The sequence below is a fragment of the Vombatus ursinus genome, unplaced genomic scaffold (assembly GCF_900497805.2).
Source record: "Vombatus ursinus unplaced genomic scaffold, bare-nosed wombat genome assembly UNPS02014820.1, whole genome shotgun sequence".
Taxonomy (NCBI): Eukaryota; Metazoa; Chordata; class Mammalia; order Diprotodontia; family Vombatidae; genus Vombatus; species Vombatus ursinus.
Window position 1 is genome coordinate 20,098,842 of NW_020954598.1, and position 19,684 is coordinate 20,118,525.

At 48.0% G+C, this 19,684-nt stretch overlaps 1 protein-coding gene across 1 annotated transcript in view; it reads right to left on the bottom strand.

Annotated features, from left to right (window-relative positions):
* DNAH1 (dynein axonemal heavy chain 1) overlaps nt 1–19,684 on the bottom strand; it is a 158,891-nt gene that overhangs the window by 63,599 nt on the left and 75,608 nt on the right. The window contains exons 24-37 of the mRNA XM_027837286.1: nt 19,197–19,302; nt 18,163–18,342; nt 17,179–17,319; nt 15,910–16,073; nt 13,918–14,031; nt 12,623–12,811; nt 9,780–9,885; nt 9,068–9,181; nt 6,898–7,047; nt 4,422–4,508; nt 4,030–4,216; nt 2,072–2,163; nt 805–959; nt 337–514 (exon numbers count right to left, since the gene is read on the bottom strand). Of these exons, the coding sequence (XP_027693087.1) occupies nt 337–514; nt 805–959; nt 2,072–2,163; nt 4,030–4,216; nt 4,422–4,508; nt 6,898–7,047; nt 9,068–9,181; nt 9,780–9,885; nt 12,623–12,811; nt 13,918–14,031; nt 15,910–16,073; nt 17,179–17,319; nt 18,163–18,342; nt 19,197–19,302 (1,963 nt within the window). The remainder of the gene's footprint in view (nt 1–336; nt 515–804; nt 960–2,071; nt 2,164–4,029; nt 4,217–4,421; nt 4,509–6,897; nt 7,048–9,067; nt 9,182–9,779; nt 9,886–12,622; nt 12,812–13,917; nt 14,032–15,909; nt 16,074–17,178; nt 17,320–18,162; nt 18,343–19,196; nt 19,303–19,684) is intronic.

The following is a 19,684-nucleotide window of genomic DNA, read 5'->3' on the forward strand; positions in this document are numbered from 1 at the left end:
GATATGAAAAGAGAACCCTCTTCTCACAGTGACTCCCGGGGGATCCTCCCAGCCCACACTGGGTTTGGGGCTGACACCATGTGGCTCCCTAGTCCTGCCGCACTGCTCCAGGGCTCTATGACAAGCCAGAACGTGGACAGGAAAGGAGGGAGGGACAAAAGGACACTGCCCACAAGGAAGATGTGTCACTGGGGACCGGTGCCAGCCCTACAGAGATGAAGCCCGAAGGTGGGCGGGTCTCTGTGAGCATCAGCTCAGAGAACCTGGATGCAAGGGGCTGACACGGGCAGTGCAGGCAGCCTTTCAGGCCCAGGATGGCCTGAAAGAAAAAGGCACCTCAGTGAGTTTGATGATTTCCCCAGAGCTGAGGCACAGCTTCTTGTTGTCATCCAGCACAGTGTTCATGTTCTCAATCCAAACTGCATCCACGGGACCATCAAACATGTACCATTTCTTGTCTGTGCCAGTGGAAACGGCCCCTTTCCGGATGAGAGAGGCAAAAATCCCATCGGTCCTATGGAAAGCGAGGGAGAATGGGAGGAAGGAACAGAGTGCATATATGTCAGGAAAGATGGGGGTAGGAAAGTCAGAAGACTAAATGTCATATGGCTGGGCATGGCCACCATTATGAAAAAGAGCAGTGGGAAGGAGTAGTGGAGGGACTAGGAAACTGGGCAGCACAAAGGCCCAACCTTGGGGCTGGGGCCAGGTTCTCAGGGGGTTCCGGTTCACTGGGAAACACAAATTCCAGAAAGAGCTCAGCTTCCCCAGACCCCAAGTAGGATTGAAGAGACAGAACTTTACCATTCATGTGTTAGCAAGTCAAATTCCCCATACAGCTGACCCATGGTGATGGATTTGGGATTGAGGACATAGTAACTGACAGCCTCATACACGCCACCACTAATGGAAGGCTTGCCTTTCAGGGATGTCATTGCAGCTGCCAAGACCTTGTAACACTGGTGAGACAGAGATGTAGGAGAAAGTCTAACTCTGAAGAGGCAGAAGATACATGAAAAAAGAGTCTTGAGTTGGATCCTAAGGGTCTGCCCCACCTCTTTAGGGGACTTTAGGCAAGTACCTTTCTCAGGAGGCCTCAGTTTCCCCATCAGGAGAGTGACAGAGCTAGCCCACAAGATCTCGAAGGGCCCTTTGTGCTCTATGATCCTGACTATGAAAAGCAGCCATCCTGGTTTCTAGGCCTGGGAACAGGGTTAGGAATGTGGTGCAGCTAGAAGTACTTCATTCAGGTGGCTGACAATCTGTGTTGGGCGAGGCACATGTCAAAAACAGAAATCAAGTGCCCTCCTCTTAGCCCAAAAAAAGAATGGATTCGGGCACCAAGCCATTTCTAATTTCCCGAACCTGCACTTGGCTTCTGCTGCTGCTGCAGAACTAATCAGCCCTATCAGGACCTTCACCAGCTCTTAAGCAGTGCCAAGGGTGTTCACTGGGTAAGCCCATCTTGGCAGGGAGTTGGGGACCCAGTAGGTCCTTTCTGTCTCTTAATTTCTTGGGCTGCCCCTCCACTGACCTTAGAGAAGCTTTCTGTAAGAGGAAAGTAAAGGGGCAGCTAGGTAGCGCAGTGGATAGAGCACCAGCCCTGGAGTAAGGAGGACCTGAGTTCAAATCCAGCCTCAGACACATAACACTCGCTAGCTGTGTGACTCTGGGCAAGTCACTTAACCCCAATTTCCTCACTTAAAAAAAGAGGAAAGTAAGTACTCAGAATAACTACAATGTCTCCTTCATCCTGCCATCCCTTAAAAACACATGGATAACCAAAGGTTTCCTTTTCACTTGCAGGTGAACAGGAAAGCACTCACAAACAATATGGGAGGTGCTAGAGTTTCTGAGCCCTTGCTTCCAGCTCCTTGCTGAGACCACACGTTGGTGATTTCAGGGCAACCTGAGATGATCGACCCTCTCTGAAGTCAGGGCTGCCATCCACGGTTAGCAGATGAGCCCAGGGCAGGGTAATGGAATATATTCCCTCTTCCTGCTCCCCCGGCTCTCAGCCCAACCCAGGGGACCCGAGTGTAGCCTACCTCAGTCATGGGAACATTCTTACCTTGGTCTTTCCAGAGCCAGCAGGTCCCACAAGCATGAGACCATGGCGCACCACCGTGGTCTCATACAGTTGGATACATTTGGTTAGAAAGCCTGGAGGAAGGAAGACAAGGATCCTCTAGACTTGGAATCAAAGTTCTTTGCCACTTGTGTGACTTTGGGCAAACCACTTTTTTTATATTATATTTATGTTTATAATATATAATATTTACATATTATATACAATTATATATAATTATATATATAATATTTATATAGGGATCTTCCTAAACCACTCATTTTTAATGGGATTGGATGAGATAAAATCTAAGCCCTCCTACAGCAATAAATCTTCTGATCTTATGATATCAAAGTCAGCCAGTCATTCTTGCACATATAAGCTGAGTATAGTCATACAGAAAAAAAGGGGAAGCCATTCAAAAATACAGATAGGATGATTTGTCATTGTAAAGAACTGGAAACAACCTCAATATCCAACGGTTGGTAAACGGTTGAATAAATTCCTCTAAAAGCAGCGTACAAGGCCCTGTCCCGGGTCTTCTCTTCTCCTACAATACCTCACTTGGTGACCTTGTCGGCTCCCATGGGCTCCTCTCTCTCTCTTTCTATGCAGCTGATTTCCAGATCTCTCCTCATCTCTCTCCTGAGCCCTGGTCCTGAATCACAAACTAACCATCTCTTGGACATCTCAAATTGAATATCTCAGGCATCTCGAATTCAACATTCCAATACAGAGCTCATTATCTTTCCCCCTAAATCCTCCCCTCTTCCCAACTTTCCTATCAATACTGAGAGCACCACTAGCCTCCCAGGCATGCAGACTGAGGCATCTGGTGGCACAGTGGCTAGAGCGCTGGGCCTAGAGTCAGCAAGACCTGAATTCAAATCTGACCAAATCTCACTTACTGACTATGTCACTTTGGGCAAGTCACTTAACCCCTGTTTGTCTCAATGTCCTCAACTGTAAAATGGGGATAATAATAACAACCACCTCCCAGGGTTGTTGTGAATCAAATGAGATCATAACCGAAAAGCCTGGCATATAGTAGGTTCTAAGTAAATAGCATTTCCCTCTTTCCCCCCAGTGTTGTCAACACTTCCCTTGCACTTGCTTCACACGACCAATCTCTTGTCAAATCTCGTCATTTTAAACTTCCCAACATGCCCAGCTCACACAGCCAACGCCCTCGGACAGGCCCTCCTGGCTCCTCACCTGCACCACTGCCAAAGCCTTCAAGTCAGCTTCCCTGACTCAGGTCTCTCTTCACTTCAACTCACCCTCCACTCAGCTACCAGAGGGATCTTCCTAAAGCACAGGTCTGACCGTGTCACCTCCCTTACTCAATAACCCGCAGTGGCTCCCTCGGACCTCCAGGATCACCCAGAAAATCTGCTTGGCATTTACAGCCCTTCACAACCTGGCCCTTCCTGCCTCCGTGCACTCCTGGATCTGGCTACACTGGCCTCCTCGCTGATGCTCACCTGTGATACTCAGTGCCTTTTCACTGGCAGGCCCTCGTGTCTGCGATACTTTCCCTCCTCGCCTCCCTGAGTTCCCCAGGTACCAGCTCCCTCCCTCTGAGACTGTCTTTCATTCACACTCTATAGAGCTTGTACGTTTGTTATTATTTGCATGTTGTCCACCGTGTTGGAATGTGCGCTTCTTGAGACTAGGGACTGTGGGTCCTCCCCACTGCGTGGCACATGGTAAACACATAACAAATGCTTGTTGACGGATGACTAGAACACTGTAATACTGTCTATGATGACAAATACAAAGAATATTCATGCGGTAAGATTTCTGAGTGTCTACCTCGTCTGCAGACCTAGAGGTTAGGTGCTTTAGGGCATGTCTTGGCCTCAGGGTTAGTTCACCCTGCAGTGCCCACCAATGGCACAGTGTGGCTACTTCTGGGAAGCAGGACCCCATCCTGCCCCTCTGAGGGAGGGCTCACTCACCGTCTACATCTTTCAGATTGTCCTGTAAGCAGGCCTGGCGGATCGCTTGGTCCAGGATACCATAATCTATGCTATCCTCCTTGATGTTAGGGAACAAATCAGACACAATGCCTGAAAAGAGCTTGAGATCATCTTGCAGGAACTTGGGCACGTTCACATCCCGAATGGCGTGGAGGCAGATCAGCTCCTACAACACCACTAGGATCAGGTTCTTTCTGGGAGCTCCTTTCCCTCCTGACCCACTCCTGCCAGCCCAGACCCCCAGAAACTGTGTCTGGGTTCTTGGGGACTGGTTTCCTCTTGGGGTGTCTCCCCAGAGGAATTCTTCCACATGGAAGACAGCTCAGAGGCAGAGACTGAGTCAGGGCTGGCCCTGAGTCACTGATGCTTACTTCATTCATAGTTGGGTTCTCCCGCTTCAGATTGCCAGCTGCAGAGATAACGGTCTTCACAGCTCTCATCCCAAAGTCATAATGATCCTGTTACCACAAGGAGAAGGAACCATGTTGAATCTTAAAGACATCTTACGGTCAAAGAAGAAGAAGCTAATAGACTCAATACTCTACAGACCATCTAGTTCAATCCCTCTTTTCCCAGGGTTTAAATCCTAACTCTGCCACTTATGGAATGTGTGACCTTGGCCAAGTCACGTCCCTCTCTGAGTCTCCATTTCCTCATATGTAAAACAGGTGTACTTATGCTTGCATGACCTAACTTACAGGTTAGGAGAAAAATGTCAGCTTTTAGGAGGAATTCCTACCGATCCTTTAAAGCCCAATTTAAATGCTTCCTCCTCTAGGAAGCCTTTCCTGCTATCCCTTCAGACTTCACACAACATTGTGCAAGAGCTCTTTTATTCATTTATCATGCAATATATTACCACTATCTGAGGTTTCTGTCCAATCTATTTTGTATCTTATTCCTAGACTGGGATCTCCACGAGGGCAGGGACCATGTTTTATATAAACATAGTGTTTCTCCCAGGGCTCTGCACATAGTAGATTCTTGATAAATGTCTGTTGAATTGGAATTTAATTTCTTTCTTCTTTAACGGTCTAGTATTTGGCCTGTCTCAGAAAACCCTGGAGAAGTGTACCTGGAGGACTCTCCCCATTCATTAGAAGATGGTCACAGTCCTTTTCTTTAACTATTATTCTGATGATGTCACAAAGCATAGATAGGTGGAACCAGATCTGGGGTCCTGAAAGACCTCAGAGGAGGGCAGGAAGGAGCCTGAGTTTAAGTCGAGGTTTGGGAATCACTAGACTCAGGATTCCTGGAGATGCAAAGGAGTCATACTACACAGCACATTCAGCAAGTGGTCTTAATTCAACCTCAAGTAACACTGAAGTGGTCAGAGGACATAATTTTCAGAAAAAGAAATTCAAGTGATTTATAATCATGTGGGAAAATGTTCTGAATTGCTCATAATTTGCAAAAAAAATGCAAATGAAAAGAATTCTGAGGTTTCCTCTCACAACTATCCAATTGGCCAAGATGATTTAAAAAACAGAAACAATAGACATTGCAGGGGCTGTAGGGATATAGGCACATGAAGACACTTGGTGGAATCATTTCTTTTCTTTCTTTATTTCTTTTTTTTTTTTAGGCAGTTGGGGTTAAGTGACTTGCCCAGGGTCACACAGCCAGTAAGTGTCAAGTGTTTGGTCTGAGGCCGGATTTGAACTCAGGTCCTCCTGACTTCAGGGCTGGTGCTCTATCCGCTGTGCCACCTAGCTGCCCCTGTGGAGCCATTTCTTAAAACAATTTGGAATGATGCAATAAGTCATTTCACTCTTTATACCTCTGACCCAGAAATCTCACTGCTGGGAATACAACCCAAGGAAATCAAAGACTGAAACAAAGGTCCCATATAAAACAAATATTCTTAGCAACACTCTCTGCAGTAGGAAAAAAATAGAAGCAAAGTAGGTAGGTGCCCATTGATTACTGAAAGGCTGAACAATCTTTGGCCTATGAATGAGATGGAATATTGCTGCACTGCATGAAATGACACATATAAAGAACTGAGGCAAAAACGAGAACACTTGAATGAAGTGATGCAGAATGAAGAAAGGAGAACCAAGAGAACGACATACACTATGACTAAAATAATGTAAATGAAGAAAAAGTTAAAAGGCAGTTAGACTCAGAGTAAGTGCAATAAATAATCTTGGCTCCAAGCAAAAGAGGAGGAAACACACGTCTTTTCTCTCAGTAGAAAGGTAAGGGACTATAAGGGCAGAATATGGCATACGCTGTCAGACCTAGTTGCTCTGTCGGTTTTGTTACAAGCGTGGACTCAGTGCAAGGGGCGGGGTGCAGAGGAGAGGGATAAATTATTTCAGGAAATAATGTGATGGTTTTAGTAAGTGGCATCTTTCAAAAATTGGGAAAAAGAAACAGGCAGAAACACATCAACTGGGGATTCAAACACAGTCTGATCACTGAGTTAAATGCAATCAAATTTACTTAAACTTAAACCATGTACCTATAACTTACCTACCTGTATACAAAATAAAGTCGTTTTTATCCCTTTAACTGAGCTTTACTTTGCTAAAGATTCTCTTTAAAAGAGAGTATCAGACTTTCCTCACTCTGATATCTGAAATTAACACATTCTTCACCTCTTAACTCGTCTGCCTGGAGTCTTCTCCTCCTGCCTGCTCTGAACTCTGGCTGTGGCATTCCCCCCTTAGCCTGGCCTCCTGGAAGAGAGAAGCCTAGTCTCTGGAGTGTGTGTCATCCTCTTTGGGACAGGACAGCTATGGCCTGAGGAGTGAAACTGGACCCAGCCACGAGCTCAACTTGGCTTCCTTAAGGACTCTCATGAACTCTGAGATCAGAGCAAGGGAGGGAGGGCCTGACCTGGGAACTAAGTTGCTCAGATGACAGCTTGAATGTTGTGGTGATCTTCTTGGCCAGGACTTTGGCATCGCTGAACCCAAAGGAGTAGAGAGAGATCTCAGCAATCATGGTGTAGTCTGGAACCATCATTGCCACAGGTCTGAAGAGAGCCTGCGGGAGCACGAAGAGGAGTGCCATCATGGTGGTCATTGACCTTTCCTCCCTAAGCACAGGTGGGTGGGGAAACTTATTCTACACCGGGTCCTGCAGCGTCACTTTTCTCAAAGCCCATTCCAATCGTGGGAAGGCAGGCCACTTAAGGGAAGCACCCCAAACAAACCAATAAGCAACAAGCATTTGTTAAGCACTTACTACGTGCCAGGTACTGTCCTAAACACAGAACAGCAAAAACAGTCCCTGTGCTCAAAAATGGAGGAGGAGAAAGGTGGCATTTGAGTGGAGTCTTGGAGGAAGCCAAGGATAGATGGCAGAGCATGTCAGGCACAGGAGACAGCTGTGGCAGAGGCCCAGAGATAAGAGGTGGAGTGCTGTACGCAGGAAGAGGCAAGTAGGCCAGGATGGCTGGAGTGTACAACATATAGAGGAGAGCAAGGTGTAGGAAGACTGAAAAGGTAGGAAGCAGCCAGGGTGTGAACAGCTTTAAGTGCCAACAAAGGACTTTACAATTGATCCAGGAGGTAGCTTGGACCCACTAGAGTTTATCGAGGAGGAAGTGATGTGATCAGAAGATTTGGCCTGTCCTGTGCATGGCTCAGCCCCCACCCCAGGCTCTCTCGTGCAGGCCTGCCCGCAGTGATAATGCTTCCTATCCCCTTTTATCCAACTCCAATCAATCCACAAACACCCATTAAGAACCTACTCTGTCCCAGGCTCTGAACTAAGCATTGGAATTTAAAAAAAAAAAAGGCAAAAGACAGTCTCTGACCTGGAGGAGCTCTAAGTCTCAGGACTCTTCCTTATCTCTTCCCAATCCCTTGATCCCCACATCCAATTAGCTGGCAAGCAGACTTGCCAATCCTGTCTCTGTAACCTCTCTGGCATACACCCTATTCTCTCCACTCATACACCTCGGACCTTAGCTCAGACTCTCATTCACCTGAACTAATGGAACAGCTTCCTAACTGGTGTCCATGCCTCCAAGCTCATCCCTCTCCAATCTGTCTTTCACATTGCTGCTAAACTGATATTCCTACTCCAAAATCTTTTTGTTGTTGTTCAGTAGTTTTCAGTCCTATCTGACTCGTCGTGGCCCCATTTGGGGTTTCCTTGGCAAAGATACTGGAGGGTTTGCCATTTCCTCCTCCAGCTCATTTTACAGATAAGGAAACTGAGGCAAGCAGGGTTAAGTGACTTGGTCACACAACAAAAATCTTTAATTGCTTCTTAATACCTCCAGGTAAGATACAAATCATCAGCCTGGCATATTGAGAGCTCCCCACAATCTGGGTTCTACCTTCCTTCCCAGTATTATTTCATGTGAATCTCCTTCATATGATTTCCATTCCAGCTCAAATACCATGACAGCTGTTCCCTGTACAAAGTGCTGTATCTCTGCCTCAAGACCGACGCCCCCAGCAGTGCCCACATCTGGAATGCGTTCTTCTCTTCACTGATGTCCTGTAGAATTCCTAGCGTCCTTCAAAGCCCAGGACACAGCAAAGCACTGTCTGCTCAAGGCCCTTCCTGATCCATCCCAGTCACCAGTGCGTCACCTCCCAGAAATGGCTTTGTATATACTTTGTATGTACTTACTCAAGTCCACGGTGTATCTGCACATATAATATAAACTTTTTGATGACAGAGTTTCATTCTTTGTGCTTAGCACAGACCCTTGCTTAATAAATATTTATAGAAAGGAATTGTGTGGAATTTAATCCATAGATACCAAAAGGGAAAGCAAATCAGGAAGAGACCTGAGCAGGAAGGCTGACTGGGTGAGTAATAACATGCTTCTTGAATTACATTCACATCCATTCTCTTGTTTAAGCCCCATGAGTTCAGCCAGGGTACTATCATTATCGACATGATCTTACACTATATAAATGGTGAAATAGATCCAGAGGAGAAGTGACTTACCCAAGGCCACACAGCCTGTTTGAGCATCGCAAGGACTAGAGCCCAGATCCACCGGTCCCCAGTGCCTTTGTGGGCCAGTGTACATGGGACTTACCTTCAAGTTGTCAGGTAACTCAGTGCGTCCAGCATAGCCTGGGTTCATAGTGATGAACACAGCACACGAGGGGACGAGTGGGATTTCAACTCCTTCAAACATGAATCGATCTACCTACAAAAAGATGACTCTCAGTCTTCCTGGGGAAGGGACCCTTAGAACAGCTTCAGAGAAGCCCTCCTAGACTCCCAGGAGTACACAGGTCCTTCCTTGTGGTCTGCCAAGTGACCTAACACCAGCCGTCCTCCCACTTTCTATGTGACAGCCCCTTCCTAAGGGCACAGAGATACTCAGAGATACTCAGATTCACTGATCAAGTTAAATTCTTCTTATATGCTAATACAGAAGCTCCAAATCCATTGGTATCAAAATGTAGGAGCCCCTTGAGACAGGATATCTGTCTAAGAATCAGATCCTGCTCCTGCTCCCCCAACTGCTCCGGCTGCCCCATGGGGTGCTCATCAAGTGTTTGCAGAAGGAGCAAATGAACCAACAAACCAAATTCCCTTTTTAAAAGCTTTTCAATGACATTTTCACTGGGGAAGTGAATGATGCATAGAGAGCAGAGAACTGAGGTGATTTTAACTAAAGAGGTTTCCAATATCCCCCCAAAGACAAGAGCTCTTAAGATGCCAATGAGTTGGGGCCTCCTCTAATGGCAGTGAGGGATTACAGGCCACTAGGCAGCTCTCCCAGCCTAGCCCCTACTCACTCTCTGCTGCTGAGCTTTCTGAATGGTTGTGATCTGCTGAGCCACCACAGACAGCACCTCCACATCAATGCGGTTAAATTCGTCAAAGCAAGCCCAGGCCCCGGAGCTAAGCAGAAAGTAAGCCTGATGAGTAGGCAGCACCAGTACCCAGAGTCTCAGTGCCCTGCCCGGCCTGAGGCTCAGCTCAGCCTGCAGGGACCAACCTGAACAGAGGCCTCCCTCTTGGTTCTGTACAAGAGGAGGTCCATCACCTCCCAGACCACAGGGATCTGGGCCTATAGCACTGTCCTGGATCTTAGCACAGACTGTCTCCTCAGACACACTGTAACCTTCTGCCCCTCCAATGCCCACACAGCAGACTGTACATACTATACTATAAACATTCAATTTATAGTTATTGATTTATGTTGCCTGGGATACCAAACTCTTGCTGCTGACTATCCAGCATGGGGAAGAAGCCACGGGGTCCGATGCCAAGTCTCTAAGTGTGAAGGAAAATCACACCCTTTCTGTTTCACAACAAGACCTCCCTAGCAAACCTCTGAAAATCCTCTCCAAACCAATCTTCAAGTTTAGGGGCACTCCCCCTAAGCCTCCCAGCTTCCCTCCATCTTTCGATTGCACTTCTCTTTAACCTGACCCTCCCCCACAACTGCTAACTGGCTGCCAAGTCCTGCCAGCTCTTCCTCACCCCTATCTCTTTCTTTCTCTCCACTCAGCCTGCCATCATTCTAACTCAGGTCCTTATCAACTCTCTCTTTGGCCACAGCTTTAATGAGAAATATTCAAAACTGGGGGCAAGAAGGAAGAAAGAGGAATGGGGAGACAGAGACCCTGGGACACTGGCAAGGGCTGGGAAGGAAAAAGCATACCCCCGAAGACTGGCTATTAACTTCCTTCTTAACTAATTACTCTTGTTAACCATTTGCTAGTTAAGTCATTTGTTCCGGTCCAGGGGCCCCAGGATGGAAAATATAGGGTGGTGAGAAACTTGGTACTCTTCCCCACCCACCCCTCTCTCTTCCACCACCACCATCTCTGCACACAGACATGACCCTAAGTACTTGTCCCTCTCCCTCTTCACACTGGTGGTTGAATGAGGCCGGGAAGAGTGTGATGGAGAGCCAGAACCCTCCACCCAGGGGCAAAGGCAGGGGAGCAGGGGCCTCCCTGTGCACTCACCTAGAGCAGACTAATGACTTTGGGCCCCACTTGTCCCATCCCCCAGCGGAGGCACGGCTGGCCTGCTAGAAGGCATTCACTGAGGGAACAGTTCTGGCCTTGACTATTGTAGTAGGCTTCTAACTGGTCTCTCTGCTCTCTCCTGTCCAATTCATCTTTCACAGGACTTTTTGTTGTTCAGTCATTTCAGTAGTGTCTGACTATTCATGACCCCATTTGGGTTTTGTTTTGTTTTTTTTCTTGGCAAAGATACTGGAGTGATTTGCCATTTCTTTTTCCAGCTAACTTTACAGATGATGAAACTGAGGTAAACCGGGTTAAGTGACTTGCCCAGGGTCACACAGATAGTAAGTATCTGAGGTCAAATTTGAACTCAGATCTTCTTGACTCCAGGCCTGGCACTCTCTCCACTGCACTTAGCTGCCCTTCACAAGGCTACCTAAATAATCCAAATGTACAAGCCTGGGGCAGCTAAGGACCACAGGAGAGAGAATAACTTGGCTTCAGGAAGATCTGAGCCCAAATCCTGCCTCAGACACTAGCTATGGGGTCCTGGGCAAGTCATTTAGCCTCTCTCAGTCTCAGTTTCCTCATCTGGAAAATGGAAATAATAAAAGCACCTACCTCACAGTGTTGTTGTAGGGATCAAAGGAGAGAGCATATGGGAAGCACTGTGCAAACCTTGAAAAAAAAGTGTGGCATAAAAAATACCCCAGTCTGACCATAAACTGTCCTTTCCTGGCTCCTGTTTACTACAAACCCAGGAGCCAGGGATTGGTCTGGCTCTTCCCTTCACACACCCTCTGCTCCAACAGTGCCAGACAACCATCTGGTGCTGGATCACATTCTACCCTCTCTTGCTTCACGTCTTCCTCCTCATTAGGCCATAAGTTTCTTGAGGTCAGAAACTGTCTTTTCCATCTTTGTATCTGTAGCACTGAGTATAGAGCCTGGGAGACACAAGGCCCCAGTGGGGCACGATGCAGATAAGGCCTGGCAGCCTAGAACAATGGCCTACCACAGTTTCGGTTCCACACTATCCTGTGTGCTGGGGCGGGGAAAGAGGGGAAGTGGTCAGACGTGACTAGTCCTACCAGCTGGAGGAAGCTTCTTCCAGCCATGGCAAAAGCCCAAGGACCACTAAAAGTCCCCTGGCATGCCATCTTTTCCACGCATATCACGGACATCGAACAAAAGCACAGAATCTCAGAATCTCAGAATTGGAAAAAATCCCAGAGGCCATCCAGCCCATCCCGTATCTGAAGAGTCCCCTCTACGGTCACTCTGGCAAACGGTCATCAGGCCTTTCTTTACTTGCAGGCATTCCCTCCTAAGGAAACCCATTTCACCTCTGGACAGTGCTAATAACTTCTGCCCCATTAGTCCCAGTTCTGTCCTTCAGGGACCAGCAGGACAAGTCTAAACCCTCTTCCAAGAAGCAGCTCCTGGAGTGAAGGATGTTGCAGCCAAGTGCCTTCACAAGTCTCCTTTCTACTCCCCCCTCCCCTTCCTTTGCCTCTCGCAATGTCTCCTTCATCGGTGGCTGTTTCTGGCTCCCCATCATTGGGACAGAAACGCTCGGCCTCCTTAGCCCAAGACCCACGGGGCAGACTTCCCACGTGGCTGCTCCCCTGACTCTTTCCCTGAAATGGGACTCTCACCTAGCGAGACCTTTGAAGAACTTGCCCATAGCCATGAAGTCCAGCTGGTCAGAGCAGTTGAACACCACTGTCTGGATGGCCAAGGCTTTCCCCAGGTCCTTGGTTGTTTCTGTCTTCCCAGTCCCTGCTGGGCCAGCAGGCGCACCCCCAAATTTGAGGTGCAATGCCCCAGTCAAAGTCAGATAACACCTACACAAAGGAAAGAGGAAAGGAAGAATGATGGCTGACACAGCTGAAGATCTTTGAGGTCTGAGAGTGTCGTCCACCTTTCTCATCTGATCCTCACCACCACTCCGCAAAGTAAATGGTACAAGTGTTACCTCTCAGAGAGGTGAAGTGATTTGCAGAGACTCAGAGGAAATGTGGAATGCACTAAGCAGGGCCAGTTTTTCCCTTCTAGGGCTCCAAGCCATCATTCTTACTCCTTAACACCTGCACACGGACTTTTGCCCCCACCCACAGACACACCACCTCTTCCAGAAGCTCTGTCTTGACTCATTCCTAGCTACTGCAAGGCTAGGCTACATCAGAGAACTACAGAGGGCCCCCACCGGCTGAATCCTCAGAGACCATCTGACCCAACTCCATCACTAGATGGATGGAAACTGAAGCCCAGGAAAGATAAGCCACACAAATTCTTAGAATCACAGACTCTCTGGGTTGGGAGGGAAGACATGTACTGTCCCACAGATTTATGGAGATCAATGAAGGTGGCAATGACACAGAGCTTCTGGTGCTAAATGGAAGTTGGTCAAAGCTAGAGGACAAGGCGCAGCCTGGCATCCCGTGGCCAGAATTAAAACTCTCGTGTCTGTGGGATTCCCGAGTACATAAACTGAAATTACTCTCTTTGTCTAGTTTGACCTTGTCAAAGTACCACACCCCTGAGGCTTGAATCCTAGACGTCACCACCGCCAGACTCTCTCTTTGCTGTGGATTTCTGGTTTTGATTGTTGTCTTCTGCCCACTGATTTGTCTGTCTGGTTTCTGATTGTCTTGGAACGCCAATCTCCTGACCTTACCCTGAGCTAGTACTTTTCTGCTTTTCCGTGTTCCCCAAGCTAGAAAGAATTCAATCCGCACCACAGATCCTACTAGCCATGGGCTTCACTAGACCCCGGCTGAACTCAGACACTAGCATCCCCTATACAGCAGGTTTCTATGAACCAAGTTGTTGGTTCAAAGTGACATGAAGCTTCTGAGCGCCCAGTGTGAGAGCCTGAAAAAGCAGCGGATTGGTCATTGCTCAGGAGAGTGTGAGAAGATGACACAGAGCCAACAGACGCCTCCTTTACCTGTCTGTGAGGGGGGTAATCACCAGGCGCCCACTATTGCCCAGATACTCATAGCCATAGATGAATTCAGCATTGACTGCACGGATGTACAAGTCGTTCGTGGTCCAGTAGTACCTGGAGATTTAGAAAAACTGAGTTCAGATTCATGGGGCAGGAGAAGGGCATCTTGGGGGAAGGGTGGCTGTTCCAGGGGAAGGAGCAAGGGTGAGAACATCACAAAATGATCTGACTTCTTGGGGTGCTCAGGTCAGGTGGTATACTAGGGCCGGCAGCCAGATGATGTTACCCTAGGCAAATTTTCTCAATTTGTATGCAAGCCAAGGGTACAAAGTGGGGCTAAATTACTTTTGATGGGTCAGATGCATCTCTACGTTTTTCTGAGCAACTGGAAGAACTCTGTACAATTCATATTGTACAGAATATGGTCCTATTCTCTCTGAGAGTTTCTGGTCCTCCCCCATTCCTCACTAGTATAAAGAACCTCCTGGTAGTGAGGAGGGCTGCTGCAGAGGCCCTAGGCTAGGTCAGGATCTGTGGGATGGAGCCCACCCCTCTGCTCCTTCTCCTACCCTTATGCTCTAGCTTTGGTCCACTCAGGCCACCCTGAGCAAGTCCCGAGGGCTCCAAACTATACCGATAAGATATCAATACCTGCCAGTCATCATAGCCCCGCAAACACTGAACAGCTGTGTTGGGATTGCACTGAAGGATAATTATGAAGGGCAGAAGCTGTCTGGGGCTGCAGTAGGTCTGTGGCAGGGTCTGATGGACATGGGGAACAACTATATTGCAGGTTACGCCCAGGACTGGCTTCTGCCCTAGTACAAAGCATGGAAGAAACTTCAGCCAAGAAGTGACCAAACAAATTTTGGTACATCAACATGGTATACCAACCAATGCCCTTACAAGGCAGAAATACGGCAAGATTTCAATGAAATGATGCAAGGCATAGAAAGCAGAATCACAAGAACAGCCTATACACTGCTTGTGACAAAACAAAAAGTAAGACATATTTCTATATCTAAAAGGAAAAAGGTGAGGATTAAGAAGAAGAAGATTAGGGGGTGCAGCTAGGTGGCGCAGTGGATAGAGCTCCAGTCTTGGAGTCAGGAGGACCTGAGTTCAAATTCGGCCTCAGACACATAACACTTACTAGCCGTGTGACCCTGGGCAAGTCACTTAACCCCATTGCCTAGAAAAAAAAAAAAACAAAAAGACAAAAACAAACAAACAAACAAACAAAAAGATTAGAGGCAGCTTGGTGGCACAGTAGATAGAGCACTGGCCCTGGAGTCAGAAGAACCTGAGTTCAAACCTGGCCTCAGACACATGATACTCACTAGCTGTGTGACTCTGGGCAAGTCACTTAACCCCAATTGCCTCACCAAAAAGCAAAAAAAAAAAAAGAAGAGGATTAAGGAGAAGTTGATCATTGGATTGTACGGCTAAACTGGGGTTTTTCAGGTTTTGTTAGTTTGGGAGGGGTTTTTTGGAGATTTTTTTTTAATTAAAAAAGAGAAGCATCATAGCTTAGTAGATAGAGAGCTGCCCTCAGAGCCAGGAGAACCCGAGTTCAAGTCTCCCCTCTGATGCAGACCGGTTTGTGACTCTGGGCAAGTCAACACCCCTCCCAGGGCTTTGGGCATCTCTCCAGGTTTCAGAGGAGGTGTCAATCTGCTCTAGTAGAGCAAGTTTCCTTGTGTCAGTGAAATAACGGGAGCAGTTCCTACCCTGTTCTGCCACCTCAGTTTCCCTGGTTTCGTGGTTTCTGGCTACCTGGCTTTGACCACTGCCTCTGGCTCTGTCACCAGCCCTTTCTCCTGCCTAGCTCAGCTCCTAACCCGTTCCCTCAGCCACACTGTGGCAGCTCCAGTCCAACCTTCCCTGCCTCTATTCACCCTGTGTGCTGGTTTGCTAGCAGCTCTCTCTGTCTGCTCAATTTAGCACGGCAACAGAAAAGAACTGGTCAAGCTGAGAAAGGCGGTCATTTACCTTAGCTGGGAGATCCACTCAAAGTCATTCACACTGACCACATTCTCATCTATCAGTCTGGCAGCCACATCCTTAGCATGGACCTCAATGACAATGAGTGCTGACAGCACAGCTCTCTGCATCCTAGACAGCTTCCCTCGGACGAGGGCCACCAGATCCTGCAGCTGAGGGAGGAGGGGAGACACTTGAGGTCCCTTAGCCGCTTCCCCGCTGCCCACCAAAGAAATACCAGCCCCAGCCATTCATCTCACCTCTGTTTCTGGAGCATCCAAGCTAATCAGGCTTGGGAGCACAAGAAGACAGAAAATGGGAGTCAACAGACAGACAAGTGGGTGGGTAGGAGGCATTTGGGGCACTTGGCCCACTGGTGCTATTACTATGGAATGAAGGGGAAATGTAAGCACATCTTGGCATTGGATGGCTGAGGAAGGAAGACTGGAAGGAAGTGTGGCATTCTCCTATATGGGTGAGCCTATGCTAATTGTGCGGTTTGGGGCTGGAAGGAAAAGGCTTTCAAGGGGCTAGAAGAGGAATCTTCACTATTTAGAAACATGGGTGATGGTCCTTTTCTTAAAACTCTCCAGTGAGACACCCTCAAGTTCACTTCATGCTGGGCTGACTGACAGTAGCCACCTCATGGCAACCATCCAAGGTGGCTGCATCCAAGATGGCTGCCAGGAGTGTTTCTAGTGGTTATATTTGCTGAAAGGCTTTAAAAGAGGATCCTGTTTTAATGTGGGGGGGGGGGGCAGTGAAGGGGAAGAAATTGCAGTATGTAAATGCAGATTGTGATTTTCATTATAAAATAAACATTAAAACCTAAAAAAAAAAACCCCAAAAACCTCTCCATGGAAAGAGATTTTCAAGTCTTCCCAAGGTTCAGTCCTCAACTGGAAAGGCCTCCATATACCCATTTCTTATCCCAGTACATGGCAACAAGCTTTCATCAGGAGTTGAGTCTGGGCTTCTCGATCTATTTCAGAAGGCCTGTCTGAACAGGTCAGTATAGCGTTTTCATCTTTGTGTCACCCATAGCCCAGGACAGGGTCCTGTACACAGTAAGAACTCCGTGAATGTGGGCTGAATCCGACTGAAACAGACAGAATTGCTCCTTTTGTTTGCTTTCAGAGAGAGCTAGCCACTGGTGCCACTGTCAGGACAAAGCAGGCAGGGCCTTTTCCAGTGCTTCAGGGGGGACACACAACAACAGCCAGAGGACAGGGCCCTGTCCGAGAGAGTGAGGTTAAGGGAGGGCTGCTGCTTCCTCACCTGAACAGAGAGCTGTGGGAACAGTCGGCTCTCTAAGTCTCCGGCCTCCAGGGCCTCTGACACCTCCTTTGTCCAAAAAGTCTGACAGCCAGCAATGGTCACCTGGCCTGGCCAACTCAAGACCCACTGAGGCCTTGGGGTCTGAAAAAACAGAATGCTTCATCTGATCAAGGATCTATGACCTTGCACCGGCCTTCCTCCCCCTCAGACCCCCTGAGCTCTACAGGGATGCCTCTGTGTGGCTGACCACTTCACTCCTACGCTGCCAGGTCTTCATGAGAAACAGGCCCATCCTGAGACTCTGGGGAGCTTTCAGAGGCGCTACTTAAAAAGCTAGTCAGTTGTTGATTTAGAGCTGGAAAGGATTGTCCCTCCCCCTCATTCTACAGATGCATAAACTGAGGGAGGCCCAATGAGATGAGGTGTTTTGCCCATAGTCATATAGGCAATAAATAAGTGGCACAGCCAGGATTTGATTCCAGGTCTTCTGATTCCAAATACATTGTGCCATGATACCACCCCAACAATCTGGGAACTTTCTAGAGTTTCCTTTTTAAAAAACATTCCAGATTCCCAAGGGAGATGTTCAAGAAACCTCTAAAATCAAGGAGTGGTGGTAAAGGCATGGTGATGGAGTTGGAAGATCAGGGTCTGAGTTCCAGCTCTGACATTATATTTTTTTTTTACTCTGCAAAAGTTTTCTCAGCTGTAAAATGAGGATAAAAATATTCCTCCCACCTGCTTTATGAGTTTGTTGGGAGAAAAGAACATGTCAAAGTGTTACAGAAGTAGGAGTTATTCTCCTCCTCCTCATTATTGTTACCATTCTCATTATTACTGTTACTACTACTGCCCACTTCTTCCATCAATGAAAGCTCTAAGGATGAAATGGTCATTTGCAGCCCAAGCATAGGAGGAAAAGGAGGAAACTCTGGATTAAAGATGGTGTTCTCGCTGGCAATGGCAAGGTGGATGGGGGCTCACCTGAGGGTAGACCTGGATTGACCGTTCAATGAAGTCGTGCACACTGGCCTTCATGCTATGTTCCACCTCCAGGAGCCAGTCTTCCACGTTGCCAGTGGGGTAAAGGGAAAAGGAGAGCTCCACCTCCTCCCCTTCGGCAGAGTACATGTGGGTGATCTTCAGGTCTTCCTGGAAAAGCAGCTGGTGGGACAGGAAAGGGGAAAAGAAGGTAAGCAGTGATGGTGGCTTCTCCTGTCCCCAGGTCTGGGGAGCCTTGCCCAGGGGACCACGCCTGCTCACCCCACACTTAAGGCTCCTGGCTTCTCTTGGGCGAACCACTGAACCACCAGAGCTCGGTAACAAGGGATGCTGGCTTGGGGCCACTTCTGCCTGTATTTGGCACTAAGGCCTTGACTTCCCAGTTCTGACAGCTTTAATTCCTTACTCAAGAGTTAGACAGGAAATAGAACCCAGGCCTTTTTAGTCTCAAAGCCAGAAGGATGCAAATCACAGGATCAAAAAACCAGGGACTGTTAGAGCTTGGAAGGTCCTCAGGGCTCCTTTTATCCAAAATCCTCAATTTTACAGGTGGAGAAAGAGGCCCAGAGAAAGGAAGTCACCCTTCCAAGTCACACATGCACTAGAGAGTTGCAGAGCAGGGACCAGCCTATGACTCTCTTTTCATACAGAGACAGAGGTAGAAAGGGGGGCGGGGAGGAAGGGGCTCCTCTTCCCTACTAGTACCCCCGATGACTAGGCTTTCCCTTGATCTCAGTACCGTACCACACATTCATGCTATAGGGAGGTGCAGAGGGGTGTTTACTCTGTAGATACCAAAGATTATGTCCTGGCTCCTTCCTGTCTCTTTGGTTCAGGGGCCCAGGGTTCAAATTGCACCTGCTCCCCTCTGCTGCCCCCGCTGTGTGTAAAGGACATGTGGGAGGGGGTCTATTGTCTTTTCTTCTCAACAGGGATGTGCCCCATTTCCAGGCTCTCCTGTGCCATAAAGGATGGGAAGCCTCCAGCTGCCTAAAGAAGGCCTCAGCCCTACTTACCTGAGCAATGTTCTCGAAGCACTTCCGGAGATGAGGCTGCACAGCTGTGGGGTCTTTAGTCTGGGACAAGATCTCCAGCAGTTCATCATCAGATAAGAAGTAGAATCTGAAAAAGAAGGGGCAGAGGCAGAAACAGGGAAGGTCACAGAGGGTCAGCGTCTTAGATTCCTTTGGGGTGAACAGTCAATAATCCAGATCCTCATCACCCTCTAGACCTTCGGTCTCTAGGACAGATCCCTGTTAGAAGCCGGTGTCCTTGAAGGGCCCAAAATGTTCTGGTGGCCCTCAGAGCTGACTTCAGGGAAGCAGGGGATGGACTCCAGCAAACATGGAAGAAGGAAAACCATTCAATAACTGCCTGCTAAGGGGCTCATTTTGATATATTTGACCCCAAAGCCTCAACTCTAAGATACCCAAAGGATTTCTTTTGATTTTTCTGAGATCGTTGCCTTTGGTGACCTGGCACCATTAGGGAAGGGAATCAGGCC